The sequence below is a fragment of the Erinaceus europaeus genome, chromosome 12 (assembly GCF_950295315.1).
Source record: "Erinaceus europaeus chromosome 12, mEriEur2.1, whole genome shotgun sequence".
Taxonomy (NCBI): Eukaryota; Metazoa; Chordata; class Mammalia; order Eulipotyphla; family Erinaceidae; genus Erinaceus; species Erinaceus europaeus.
This window is the reverse complement of record NC_080173.1, coordinates 73,610,267-73,624,628: the sequence shown is the minus strand read 5'-3', so window position 1 is coordinate 73,624,628 and position 14,362 is coordinate 73,610,267. Positions and strand designations below refer to the sequence as shown.

The 14,362-nt window shown below is 44.4% G+C and overlaps 1 protein-coding gene across 3 annotated transcripts in view; it reads left to right on the top strand.

Annotated features, from left to right (window-relative positions):
* The window catches only part of ADAP2 (ArfGAP with dual PH domains 2), a 42,993-nt gene extending 37,720 nt beyond the window's left edge, over positions 1-5,273 (top strand). For 2 of the 3 annotated variants that reach the window (XM_016191576.2, XM_007530817.3), the window contains 4 exons: positions 940-1,002; positions 2,476-2,553; positions 3,255-3,483; positions 4,804-5,273. In XM_016191576.2, the coding sequence (XP_016047062.1) occupies positions 940-1,002; positions 2,476-2,553; positions 3,255-3,483; positions 4,804-4,838 (405 nt within the window). In that variant the 3' untranslated portion in view covers positions 4,839-5,273. The remainder of the gene's footprint in view (positions 1-939; positions 1,003-2,475; positions 2,554-3,254; positions 3,484-4,803) is intronic. The other variant, XM_016191575.2, reaches the window with a different exon arrangement.
* Positions 5,274-14,362: the final 9,089 nt, after the last annotated feature.

Below are 14,362 nucleotides of genomic sequence, written 5' to 3'. Positions count from 1 at the left end.
GGTTATTGCTGGAGCTTGGTGCCTGCACTTTGAATCCATTGCTCCTGGAGGCTATTTTTGTCTTTTTGTTGCCCTTGCTGTTTATTGTTGTTGTTATTATTATTGTTGTTGTTGCCATCATTGTTTTTGGATAGGACAGAGAGAAATGGAGAGAGGAGGGGAAGACAGAGGGGGGGAGAGAAAAATAGGTGCCTGCAGACCTGCTTCACTGCTTGTGAAGTGACCCCCCCCAAAGGTGGGGAGCCAGAGGCTCGAACCTGGATCCTTACACCAGTTCTTGCACTTAGTGCCATGTTCACCTAACTTGCTATGCTGCCACCTGGCCCCCTGTGTCTCTCTATCTAAAAATGTCATCCTAGAGTGGTAAAACCAGGGCAATGAAAAAAAGCAAAAACAAAATCCCAGAACTTTCTCTGTTTGTTCACTTTGTCATCAGCTCCTGGTGGCCCTGTGTCAGAGTCCCTGCTAATGATGGGGTGTTGACCAGGTGCCTGAGCAAAAGACTCTGGCATGTTATCATGTTAACACCATGACATAGTGGTTGGAGTTCCACTAATGGCCGTCATCCTAGCTGTGAATCCCATCTCTTCATCTTACCAGTGACATGACTTTGGAAAACCCCCTAGACACTTCTCTGGGGCCTCCTCAGAGTCTTGCTAGTACTGACTTCCTAGGCTTTTTGAAAGGGTCCTTAGACTAAGTCTTTAGGCAGAAATTGGCCGTGCACATGAGCTCTTCAAACATGTGGGGTGTTGTCTCTAGCTCTGTTGAAATATTAATATTGCATCCATATCATGTTCCACATATAACCCCATGAACCAAGAGCACACATCCTTCCCCATTCCAGACTTCCCCTTTGTTGGTGAGCCTAGTTTGAAGGGGAATCTTGAGCTCCTGGAATGTGAATTAAAGGGCAAATATTTGTCTTTCTTCCTGTAGCTTGTTCCCCTCATCACCAGGAACTACCTCAAGCAAGGCTTCATGGAAAAGACTGGTCCAAAGGTACATCCTGCCACTCCCTGGGGACTCTCATGGCTCCTGTCCCAGGGGACAAAGAGGCAGAAATTAGGAGGCAGGACAATGAGGATCTGGGGAAGGGAAGGGGGGAAAACTAAGGTTGCAATTTCCTGGGCTGGAGACTGGTTAGTTGGTGTGATTCAGCTCTACTACAGGTGCTCCTCCCTCACTATCTACATCACCATCACCTTCTTTCTTAAGTGCATCGCACTAACCTTCCTCCTAGGAAAGCATGACCAAAAGGGGGTTCCTTGAAGGATAGCTTTGGCACTTTGCAGACAGAACCTTTGTGTGCTCTGGGATGGTGGCTGACCAGGGTCATCCAAATGAGGCAGGAGTCAGGACCTGAACTGAGAAAACACATGCCTGCCTCTAGCATACACTCTGTTCTCTTCTGCAAAACCTACTCTAACCTTCAGTAGCTACTCCATCCCATTATCTGTGAAGGAGAAGCCTGGAGGTTCTGTGCTTCCCAGGAAGAGTCCAGAGGGGGTGAAGGCTCTTGCCTAAAGACATCTCCGATTCAATCTAACTTAGGAGTGGGAAGAGGTTCAGATTAGAAGTCCGCCTGGAGAAGGACCAGTGGTTGTGGAGGGAGGATAAAAGAAAAGGAAGGGAGATGCAGAGGTGACAGCATACTAATGTGGTTATATATTGCTTCCAGGGTTATTGCTGGAGCTCAGTGTCTGCACTATGAATCCAAAGCTTCCGGAGGCCCCCCCCCCCCCCCCCGTTTTTGTTGCCCAGGACAGAGAGAAATCGAGACAGGAGGGGAAGACAGGGAGGCAGAAAGAAGGATAAACACTTGCAGACCTGCTTCACCACCTGTGGGGCTACCCCCCTCCAGGTGGGGAGTCTGGGGCTCAAACCGGGATCCTTACTCCAGTCGTGTACTTCATGCCATGTGCACTTAACCCGCTGTGCTACCTCCCGGCCCACACTAATGTGGTATTTTTTTAAGGACTAAGATGTTGACAAGATGGTTGTTAAGACTACAGTGAAAGGTATTAGGTAATCAGTGTGAAAGAAAGCAGGTTAAAAACTAGTCCAAGCCACTGACACAGCCACTGACACAGGCTCCTCCCCATGGTTCTTGCCCCAGGGGTTTTCTTTCCCCTGACCTAGGTTAGAATTAGGCCAAGGCCAGCACTGTCAGCAATGCTGAGTAGTAGCCACTTCTGATTTCCCCAACTTCCTTTTTCTGAGACTTCTTGTCCACTGTCTGAGAAAGAGGAAAGAGGCTCTTCCAACCACCTGCAGGCAGCAGGGTGGAGTCAGGAGTGAGAGCTAGATGTGAGTAGGAGGAAAGAGCATTCTGAGCGGCAGGACCTCAGGAAACAGCGGTGAGGTGTCTTACTTGCAGAGCCCAGTGGGACTGGAGAGCACACTTGGCCTGCCTGGGCTGGCCTGTGTTCCTCAGTTTGACAAACCCTAGTAAGAAAATTCCCTCTTTTACAGCAAAGAGAACCTTTTAAGAAAAGGTGGTTTGCCCTGGATCCCCAGGAGCGGAGGCTGCTCTATTATAAACACCCATTGGTAAGAACCGCTGTCAGATGGTCCCCAGTACACCCACAGACAATGGTGGGGTCAGTGCTGGTTGAGGACTGAGGGATCGCTACAAGGCTTGGAGAAGGACACACTGCCACCTTTACTTATCTCTCTCACCTCCTGTGCCTGAAAGCTATTCTTTTCTTTACCTTCAGGAAGTTTCTGCACAGTTGCGTGCACCTGTGTGTATGTGTGTATCTCCATTAATGTAGTTACATAAGTTTTTTCTTTCTTCGTTTCCTGGATTCACTTCTAACCAGGCATTTGTGAAGTGTAGTAAATACTACACATAAAGCACTTGAAATCCTTGTGCACTGCAAGTTCTCAACAAATGCTAAATTGTTTCAACAGCCTGGTGGTGGTGTATTCGACTCAGTTCAAGCACTTGGTCCTGCAGGGGAAAAATTTCATAAGTAGTAGAGCAGTGTGGCAGTTGTCTCTCTCTTCTATATTTCTGTCTCTATTAGAAAATAAAAAAATATTTTAATGTTATATATGTAATTTATTTTACCATTGTAGTTTTTCAAATTCTGGGTCCCACTTGGCAAAAGTCCCTAGCAAAGACCCCCTTTTCTTCCCATATGCAGTCCTTTCTTTCTGTCAATAAAACAGAGCACGGAGCTATCAAAGTTGCAGGTACTCTTTGGCCCTAACATGGCCTCTGATGACCACGTGCCCTCTATTTGTAGGATGCCTTTGAGCAGGGCGAGGTTTTTCTTGGGAGGAAGGAGCAGGGCTATGAAGTATATGAAGACTTGCCCAAGGGCATCCGAGGGAATCGCTGGAAAGTTGGCCTCTGCATCATCACCCCGGAACGGAGATTCATCTTCACCTGTGCCAGTGAGAAGGACCAGCGGGAATGGCTGGAGAGTTTCCGGGATGTCCTCTCCCGACCCTTGACACCCCTCAGCCTCCTCAGTAAGATTCACAGCATGGGGTTTGCTCTTTTTGACCAGGGGCAGAGGGAAAATAGGGTCTGTTTCACTTGTGTTCCGCTGTGGTGTTAAAAGAGAGCCTGAGAATGAGGTTATGATTCCCACATGTGCTTTTTCCATTTTCTTCTCTTCCTTCAAAAGAAAAGTGCACCTTATTGCCAGAAATCAAGAGGGAAGAGGAAGATAGAGAGGGGTAGAGACAGAGAGACACCTGCAGCCCTGCTTTACCACTCGTGAAACTTTCCCCTGCAAGTGGGGACCAGGGGCTTGAACCTGGATCCTTGCACACTGTAACATGTGCACTCAACCAGGTGCACCACCCCCACACTCTTTCTTTTCTTTATCTTTCTTTCTTTCTTTTTTTTTTTTTTTTGGTTAGAGGTTTTATTTATTCATTAATGAGAAAGATAGGAGAGAGAAAGAACCAGACATCACCCTGGTACATGTGCTGCCGGGGATTGAACTCAAGGACCTCCTGCTTGAGAGTCCAATACTTTATCCACTGTGCCACCTCCTGGACCACAACACTGTTTCTTTAATGAGAGTCCTTCCCCACTAGCAACAGCATGAGTTTGGCACTGGCAAACATTTGTTAGATACCTTGCTCTGCTCTGCTCTGCTCTGCTCAGCCTGGGGACCTAGCAACCTCCCTTCCTACCCCTTTCCCCAAGTCCTTTTTCTCATGAGAAAACCCTGGCCTGTTATTATTAGCAGGTCACACCCGCTGGGCAGCTAGCTCCTGGGATTTTGGATTCCTCCCCACTTACAGAGAGAAGGCTATTTTTAGGATCTTTCCCCCTCTTTGTGTCTACCCTTCTATCTGCCTCCTTCCTGTTCTCCTTTTTCACCCCAAACACCACAAGTAGGCTTCCCTGTTTGTGGACAGAACTGAGAAGGAAGGGGAGACATTCTGAGCTAGAGAGGCATACTTCTAACCCAGGGCCTGACTTCTGGGGCACAGGGAGAAAGAAGTTCTGTTTGGAAAAGTATAGATGGCCACACATTTTCCTTAGGAAAATCCTTGTGCCCTTTGAGTTTGACCTGTGTAAACAAATATAAACTCTTCCCTTTGCAAAATCCCATAGCTAAAGAGTCTCAGATATGGTGCTTTTCTCCCACTGTGGCCTGTGTGTCTGAATCTTGCTCTTCCTCTCTTCTGTGATGTGTGTGTCCTGGCTATAAAGCCCAGCCTTTCTCTTTTGTTTTTGATTCTTGCTCCTTCTGTCATTGTGATCCTGTCCTTACCCTCTGGTAGGACTGCATTAACACAGACACTCCTTCAGCCTTCTTGTTCTCCTTGCAGCTGCATCAACAGAGAGTGGCTGCAGCAGCAGGTGATCCACTGACTGGGGAGCTGGCTGGCCACTGGCCACCCTGAGCTCCTGAAGGGGAGCTATCACTTCAACTCTAGTTGCCCAGCAGGAGTGCTCTGCAGTTGGCAGCCATCACTGGCGATGAACCTGACCAAGACTGAATCATTGGCCATTACCCAACTGCTCCCTGGGTTTCCTCACTGCCCAGGCTTGGATGTCGGGAGATCTAGTACATGTCGTCAGGACAGCTGAAGTGAAGGCGTGGTAATGTAAAGATACCCACAGCATCATTCAAGTGGCATACTTGCTCAGGAAAAAAAAAAGACAACATTCTAAACCTTGCCATGAGGAAATAATCAGACAAATTCACAGTGGGAATATATTCTGCAAGATGACTGGCCTACAAAAGGGCTCTTAAAAAATGTCAATATCAGTTTCTCTCTGTGTGTTTCTCTCTCTCTCTCTCTCAAAAAAAAAAGAAAAATGTCAATATCAAGAATTATAAAGTGGTCTGGAAACCATTTTAGAGTAAAGGACATGAGAACCAAATGTAATTTGTGATTCTTGTTTGGATCTTGCTTTTTCTTTTCAAGCATAGGGTCTTAAGCATTTGAGATTTTATGGCTCGTGAGCTAACATTTTTATTCTTTTTTAAAAATCACACACACACACACACACTTACATGGAGAGAGAGAGAGAGAGAGAGAGGGAAAGGGAGAGAGGTAGAGAGGAGAGAGAGAAAGAGACACCACAGTACTGCTCCTCCTATGGAGCTTTCTCAAAGCACCATGCTGGGGCTTGAGCTGAAGGTATGGTGCAATGCAAGGCATCCACTCCTATCAGTTAAGCTATCTTCCAGCCACAGAATCATCATCATTATCATTATCATCACCTTCTCCTTCTCCTCCTCCTTCTTCTATCAAAACAGCTATAGTGGCTGGGGAAGTAGCTCGAGAAGTAGAACATTAAATTTATATACTGTAGATTCCATCCTCAGCACTGCATATCCTGGAGTGATGCTCTGGCTTTCCTAACTTGCTCCCTCTTTGTCTCATGTGAAACTTTCACACATGTAATAAAATAAAGCAAATATTTTCCAAAAAGCAGCTATGAAGGGCATAAGAAATTTGAATATGGATATATATTGGCTAATAGTATATAAGATTATGACAATTTTGCTCTATTTGTATGTGAGAATGCCCTTACTAAAAATTTTATTTATTTATTCATTAGAGAGAGAGAGAGAGAGAACCAGAATGTCATTCTAACATACGTAATATCAGGGATCAAACTTGAGAATGCATGTTTGAGAGTCTAACACTTTATCCATTGCCCTGCCTCCTGGGTCATGAGATAACACTTATCTTTCTTTTTTTAAAAATTTATTTATTTATTCCCTTTTGTTGTTCTTGTTGTTTTACTGTCGTAGTTATTATTGTTATTGTTAATGTTGTCATTGGATAGGACAGAGAGAAATGGAGAGAGGAGGGGAAGGCAGAGAGGGAGAGAGAAAGACAGACACCTGCAGACCTGCTTCACCGCCCATGAAGTGACTCCCCTGAAAGTGGGGAGCCTGGGGCTCCAACCAGGATCCTTGTGATTGGTGCCACCTGCGCTTCACCCGCTGCACTACCACCCGACTCCCAAGAGAATACTTTTCTTAAGAAGTCCACGTGTACTGGTCCAGGAGGTGGCGCAGTGACCAGTGTACTAGGCTCTCAAGCATGAGGTAGGTCCTGGTTCATTCCCCGACAGCACATGTACCAGAGTGATGACTGCTTCTTTCTCTCCTCCTATCTTTCTCATGAATAAATAAATTCTTAAAAAAAAAAAAAAGAAAGCCATGTGTGGGGCCAGGTGATGGTGCACCTGCTTAGACACACATGATATAATGTGCAGGGACCCAGGTTCAAACCCCCCGTCCTCATCTGCAGGGGAAAAGCTTTGGGAGTGGTGAAGCAGTACAGTATGTTTCTCTCCCTCTCCCCCTTCCCTCTCCATTTCTGGCTTTGTCCAGTAAATAAAGATAATTAAAAAAATAAAAAAGCAATACATGTGAAAATGCTTAAAAATAAAGTGTTATAATCTGGTTAAGCACACATAGTACTAAATGCAGGGACCTGCACAAGGATCCAGGTTTGAGACCCTGATCTCCATCTGCAGGGGTCTGCAGGTGTCTTTCTTTATCTCTCCCTCCCTATCTCCCTCCACTCTCTCAGTTCTGTCTTATCCAATGGGGAAAAAAAAAAGGAATAAAATGTTATATCTACAGCTGACTCTTAAATGGTTTAGGAAAAATAAGTTTATGGGCACATATATAGAGAGTGCATGTATGTGGAGCAAGAAATAGAAAGCAGGTCACTAAAATGTTAGCAGCTGATAACTCTAGGTGAAGTGGGGGCTGGGTGGCTGCACAGTGGGTTAAGTGCCCTTGATGCAAAGTGCAAGAACCCAGGTTCAAACCCCCTGCCCCCCACCTGCAGGGAGTGTCGATTCACAGGCGGTGAAGCAGGTCTGCAGGTGTCTTTCTCTCCACCGTATGTGTCTTCCCCATCTCTCTCAATTTCTCTCTGTCTTATCCAATAATAATGACAATAACAACAACAATAATAACAACGATAAACAACAACAAGGGCAACAAAAGGGAAAAAGTAGTCTCCAGGAGCAGTGTATTCGTAGTGCAGGCACTGAGCCCCAGCGATAACCCTGGAGGCAAAAAAAAAATATATATATATATATGAAGTATAGATGAGTATTTATATGTCTTTTTTTTGTTTTGTTTTTTGGCTTCTAGGGTTATTGCTGGGACTTGGAGCCTGCACCATGAATCCACTACTCCTGGAGGGTATTTCTTCCCCTTTTGTTGCCTTTGTTGTTTTATCGTTGTGGTTATTATTATTGTTGTTATCAATGTTGTTGTTGGATAGGACAGAGAGAAATGGATAGAGGAGGGGAAGACAGAGGGGGGAGAGAAAGACAGACACCTGCAGACCTGCTTCACTGCCTGTGAAGCGACTTCCGGCAAGTGGGGAGCCTGGAGCTCAAACCGGAATCCTTGCACTGGTCCTTGCGCTTTGTGCCATGTGAGCTTAACCCACTGTGCTACCGCCTGACCCCCTGTATGTCTTATTTTTTAAAAAAAATTAATAAACAAGATAGGAAAAGAGAGAGAAAGAACCAAACATCCCTCTGGTACATGTGCAACTGGGAATTGAACTCGGGACCTCATGCTTGAGAGTCCAGTGCTTCATCCACTGCGCCATCTCCCAGACCACTTTATGTTTTTTCATGCAAACATTCCATATATTTGGAAATGTTTAAATTTAAGAGTTGGAGAAAAAAACATTACCATAAAAAAATAAAGAGCTGGGGACCTGGTGGTGGTGCACCTCATTGAGTGAATGTTACAAAGTGCAAGAACCTGGGTTCAAGCCTCTGGTCCCTGCCTACAGGGGGAAAGCTTTGTGAGTGGTGAAGCAGGGCTGCATATGTCTCTCTCTCTCTCTCTCTTTATATATATATATATATGTATATATATCATCCCCTTCCCTCTCAATTTCTGGTTGTCTCTATCCAATAAACAAATGAAGATTTAAAAAATTATAAAATTTTAAAAAAGAAAATCAGTATTTAAAAAATAAATAAAATAAAAAGCTGTCAACTTTTCACTCCTTAAAAGTAGTGGCTATTCTACATGCATTAGAAATGTTCCTGGGGGAGGGCCATCTTTGAACACATTTCAAGACAGATAAACAGTATCTGTACTGATCCACACAATGTCCTAGAAGGAAAGAAACTGAGGACACAACTCTTTCTGGTTCCTAGGACAGAGGTGCCCATCCCATGAACTAGGGATAGCTAACCCTGCCACTAACTTGAGATTATTGGAAGCTCACGTCCCCATCTCTGTATCTTGGTTTTTCTCTTTCAAAGAAGTTACGCTACCTACTGAAATTCAGTGGAAGCAACCAGCATTTTTGTGACCCTCCCCAGTGCTGAGCTCCGGAGATAGGTAGGAACCAGAAGACATGGTTCCTGTTTACAGACTGTCTGGGAGACAGCCCTTCCACAGAGCAGAATAATGAGGTGAGTGTTCAGAAAGGGGAAATACAGGCTGCAGTGAAAGCATGTGGCAGCTGGGTCTACTTTAACTGAAGGGGAGAGGGACAATTCTTTTCTTCCCAGAAAGAGACTGAAATTAAACCTTAAGGCTATCTACAAGTTAGTCAAAGGGAGCAGGGTGAGAGAGACACTCTGCAGAGGGGAGAAAAAATGTGCACCAGCCCCAAGATGGGAAAGAGGACTGAAAAAAAAAAAAACAAAAAACTTGTCCTATGAGCCTTTGTCTCTTTGTAGAAAGACATTGGGTGTTCTGACTTCATTTCCATGGAGATTCAGAGGGTTGAAAATGTCTTTAGGGTCAAGCAAATAGTTTACATGGATAGTGTACCTGCTTTGCTGTCTGTACCACCCAGGTTTGATCTTTGTCCCCCATGCACTGGAGGAAGCATTAGTGCTGTGAAGTTTTCCTCTCTCTTCCTCTGTCTCTGTCTCTTGTTGTATCTGAAAAAAAATCAGAGTTTTCAAGCCCTGGAAATGACAAAGAAGAATAAGGAGAAGGAGAAAGAGAAAGAAAGAAAGAAAGAAAGAGGGAGGGAGAGGAAAGAAGGAAGGAAAGAGGGAGGGAGAGAAGGAAGGAGGGAAGGAAGGAAGAGAAGAGAGGAGATGAATCTAGGGGGCCGAGTGGTGGTGACTAGTTTAAGCACACATAGTATGAAGTGTAGGAACCTGTGAAAGGAAGCTGGTTCGAGCCCTTGGCCCCCCAACTGCAAGGAGGGTCGCTTGGCAAGCAGTGAAGTGGGTCTACAGGTGTCTATCTTTCACTCTTCCTCTCTATCTTCCCCTCTACTCTCAATTTCTCTCTGACATATCAAAAAAATAAAAAACAAAAAAAATATGGCCACCAGGAGCTGTAGATTCATAGTACAGGCACTGAGCTCCAGTGATAACCCTGGAGGCAAAAAAAAAAAAAAAAGTGAGTCTAATAGTTTTTTTGCTTTTTACAAAAATTTCCTTTGAATCTCCCAATCAGAGGACAAGCAGTATCCTTGGATGTCTTTGCTGAGGCATCTTGATGGGGGCACTTCTACCACTACTTCCTAAAGCATCTGAAAAATACCTGCTTTAACAACTACAGGTTTTTCTACTATGGGTCAATGTGCTTGTCTTCCTTTTGTTTGTTTAATTTTTGTCCCTGGGGCTTTGTCCAGGTCTTTTTTTTTTTTTTTTTGCTTCCAGGGTTTTTGTGGGGGGTCCATGCCTACACTGTGAACCCATTGCTCCTGGAGGCCATTTTTTCCCCATTGTTGCCATTATTGTGGTTGCTGTTGTTATTGTTGTTGTTGGATAGGACAGAGAAATTGAGAGAGGAGGGGAAGACAGAGAGGGGGAGGGAAAGACACCTGCAGACCTGCTTCACCACCTGTGAAGTGACCCTCCTGTAAGTGGGGAGTTGGGGGGCCCAGGTTTCTTTGACCTGCATGGTCATTCCACTGCTCCTTGTAGACTTTTTCACTTCCCCCTTTTTTTCCCAGGGAGAGAGAGAGAGAGAAAAGAAAGAGACACTAGAGCACCTCTCCACCAATTATTTATTTATTTATTTATTTGCCTCCAGGGTTATTGCTCCAGTCCCTTAATTTCAGTATCAATCCACTGCTCCTAGAGGCTATATTTTTCTTTCTTTCTTTCTTTTTGCATAAGACAGAGAGATATTGAGACGGGAGGAGTTAGGAAAGGAGAAAGATAGACACACCTGCAGACCTGCTTCACCATTTATGAAGCGACCCCTCTGTGGGTGGGGAGTCGGGGGCTTGAACAGGGATCTTCATGCAGATCCTTGTGCTTTGTGCTTTGTGCACTTAACCCGGTTGTGCCACTGCTCAGCCCCCCCCCCCCAATTTTGAAGCTTCTGCTTTGCATAGTGCTCCCATGGAGTAGCCTGGGGCTTGTAAGTGTGTGCTCTACCAAGTGAGCTGTCTCCTGGCCCTTGTGCCACTTTTGTTAAACCAAATGTAAGCTATACTGGTTGGCTTCTGTGACATTTGCTCTGGGAGATAATAAGGTAATAATTAAGAAACTTGTATTCTAGAAGGGAGAAAACAAGAAGTTAAGAATACAATAATAGGGACTGGGAGGTGGTACACCTGGTTGAGTGTACATGTTACAATGCTCAAGGACCCAGGTTTGAGCCCCTGGTCCCACCTTGCAGAGGGAAAGCTTTGCAAGTGGTGAAGCAGGGCTGCTGCAGGTGTCTCTCTTTCTCTTTCCCTCTCTATCTCCCCTACCCTCTCGATTTCTGGCTTTCTCTATCCAATAAATAAAGATAATAAAAATACAATAATAACTAAGCTACATTGGGAAGGAAACTGGGATATTAAGGTTAGTGGTCCCTCAGAATATCAGAGAGCAGATGCTAGAGACAGAGATAAAGCTCCAGTGTAACAGAGTGCTTGATTTTGATTGATTCCTGACACACTTTAAACTTCTTCCTCCCTTTTTGATTTGCTAATGTAAAGAAGTTTCTGTTATTTGAATCAGCCCTAACCAATTACGTTTCCCAAAGAGAAGCTATCTATACTAAACCCTGAAGAATGAGTAGAAGATACCTGAATTGAAGTGGGGGGTGGAAAGCAGAGAAATAAGTGTGTACAAAGGTCCATAAAGACAAGAGTGAACAGGCTCTGGAAATTCCAAATATTTGAACATAGCTAGAGCGAAGATTGTGTGTGTGTGTGGGGGGTAAGAACTATTTATATTGGAGGAGGATCTGTTTTCAATAATGGTAGAGCAGTTGCTCATGTCATGGATAATGATTACGGACTTACAGATTATAACAAAACAATTATTTACAGTTACTGGGAAATGATCAAAATCAGACAGAAACTGAAGAGTAGTTGTCAGTAGGAAGCAGGAAATGGTATGGGTGACACCTTTTTTTTTTCTTTTCAGTTTACTACCTGAGGTCAGACCACAGTTAGTACCTCAGTAGGCCACTAAAATGCAGATGGAAGCCTGTAATATTACTGATTGAAAACAGGACAGTTTAGGGAGATCACAGAACCTGGGAAGTGAGGATAGGAAGTCTGGAAGGAGAGAGAGCCACAGATAGGTTATCCTAAATCTTACTTAACATTTTCCTGCTCTCTAGAAGAACATAACAGAATCCAGAGGTTTTTAAATGTACTATTCAAGGGCAGGGGTAGATAGCATAATGGTCATGCAAAGAAACTCTCATGACTGAGGCTCTGAAGTCCCAGATTTGATCCCCTGCACTGCTATAAACCAGAGCTGAGCTATGCTTCAGCAATAAATAAATAAAATGTACTACTACTTACAATATATATATATATATATATATATATATCAATATATAACTTAACTTAAAAAATTATTATCTATTTATTTATTGGATAGAAGCAGCCAGAAATTGAGAGGGGAGGAAGAGACAGAGGAGAGAGAGAGGGGGCCAGGTGTTGGCACACTAGGTTAAGTGCACATAGTATGAAGTATAAGGATCCTGGTTTGAGTCCCCAGCTCCCCACCTCCCCACCTGCAGGGGGGTGGTCACTTCAGAAGCAGTGAAGCAGGTCTCCAGGTGTCTCTCTGTCTCGCTCTATCTCTATCTCTCCCTTTCCCTTACAATTTCTCTCTGTCCTATCCTGGCCTGAAGGAGCAGAGAATTCATAGTGCTGGCACCGAGCCCCAGTAATAACCATAGATGGAGAGAGAGAGATAGAGATAGAGATAGAGATAGATAGAGAGAGAGAGAGAGAGAGAACCCTGTAGTCCTTCTTCACCACTGTGGAGTAGGGTCTCTAGCCAGGTCCTTGCACATTTTAACATGTGCGCTCAACCAGGTATCATCACCCAGCCCCCTAAAATACAACTCTATGAAGAAGCAAGAAAAAAAAAACCCGCTGTACTCAAGAGAAAAAATAACCAATGGACACTGATTCCAAGAGATCTCAGATATTGGAATCAGCAAGCAAGAAGGCTTAAGCAGGAGTTGCGTGGTGGTGCACTTGGTAGAGTGCACACATTATTGTGAACAATGACCCAGGTTCAAGACCCCAGCCCTCATCTATGGGGGGGGGGGGGAGAATTCACACTCAATGAGGCTACGCTTCAGGTGTCTCTGCCTTTCTATCTACCCCTTCCGTCTCAGTTTTTATTTCTATTCAGTAAATGAATACATAAAATCTTTTTAAAAAGAAGTTTAAGGGAGTTGAGTGGTAGCACAGGTGGTGCAAAGAACAAGGACTGTGGCTCTCTCTCCTTCCAGACTTCCTGTCCTCACTTCCCAGGTTCTGTGCTCTCCCTAAATTGTCCTGTTTTCACCACTTGTGAAGCCACTCCCTGGCTCCCCACCTCCCACTCCCCATGGGAGTGGCTTCACAAGTGGTGAAGCAGGTCTGCAGGTGTATATCTCTCCCCCCCCCTTCCCCTTCTCTCTCCATTTGTCTCTGTTGTCCTGTCCAACAACAATGACATCAGTAACACAGCAATAATAACTACAATAATAAAACAACAAAGGCAACAAAAGGGAATAAATAAATAAATAAATATTAAAAAAGAACAACAAGACAATGAAAAAAAAAAAGGACTTTAAAGCAGCTATCATAACTGACCAAGAGGTAAAGAAAAGTATGATCATTCCCCACCTGCAGGAGGGGTGCTTCACAAGAGGAGCTCCATGGATGGTGGAGCAGTGCATTGCTATCTTTTCTCCTCTCTGTCTGCTTCTCCCTCTTTCTATCAAAGGTAATCAAATTGAAAAAAAAAAAAAAACAAACCTGGGCCACAGAGACTTCTCAGCAGCATCACTCGTGCACTAGGCCCTGGGTTCATTTCCCAGGGCTGCATAAATAGGCAGTCTTTTATATTGACTTTTGTGCTTACTGTTTCAATTAAGCCTCACTGCTTCCTAAAGATCAATTTCTAGTGTCATTTCCTTTCATACCAAAGAACTTAATTTAGGATCCCTTTATTTTTATTATATTTATTTATCTGATAGATAGAAATTGAGAGGATGGGGGAGATAGAGAGACTACCAATTCACTGCTCCTGGTGACCATTTTTTTTTCTTTTTTCTTTCCTTCCTATTTTATCTGATAGACAAAGTTGAAAGGGGAGGGAGAGATAGACAGGAAGACAGAAAGGCACCTGCAGACCACTTGTGAACGTTTCCCCTGCAGGTGAGGAACAGGCGCCTGAACTGGGTGCTTAACTGAGTGTGCCAGCCCAGCCCTCAAGACTGCCTATTTTCTTCTTTTTTTTTTTTTTCCTCCAGGCTTATTGCTGGGCTCGGTGCCTGCACCATGAATCTACCGCTCCTGGAGGCCATTTTTCCCCCTTTTTGTTGCCCTAGTTGTTGCAGCCTCGTTGCGGTTATTATTGCCATTGTTGACGTTGCTTTGTTGTTGGATAGGATAGAGAGAAATGGAGAGAGGAGGGGAAGACAGAGAGAGAGGGGGAGAGAAAGATAGACAC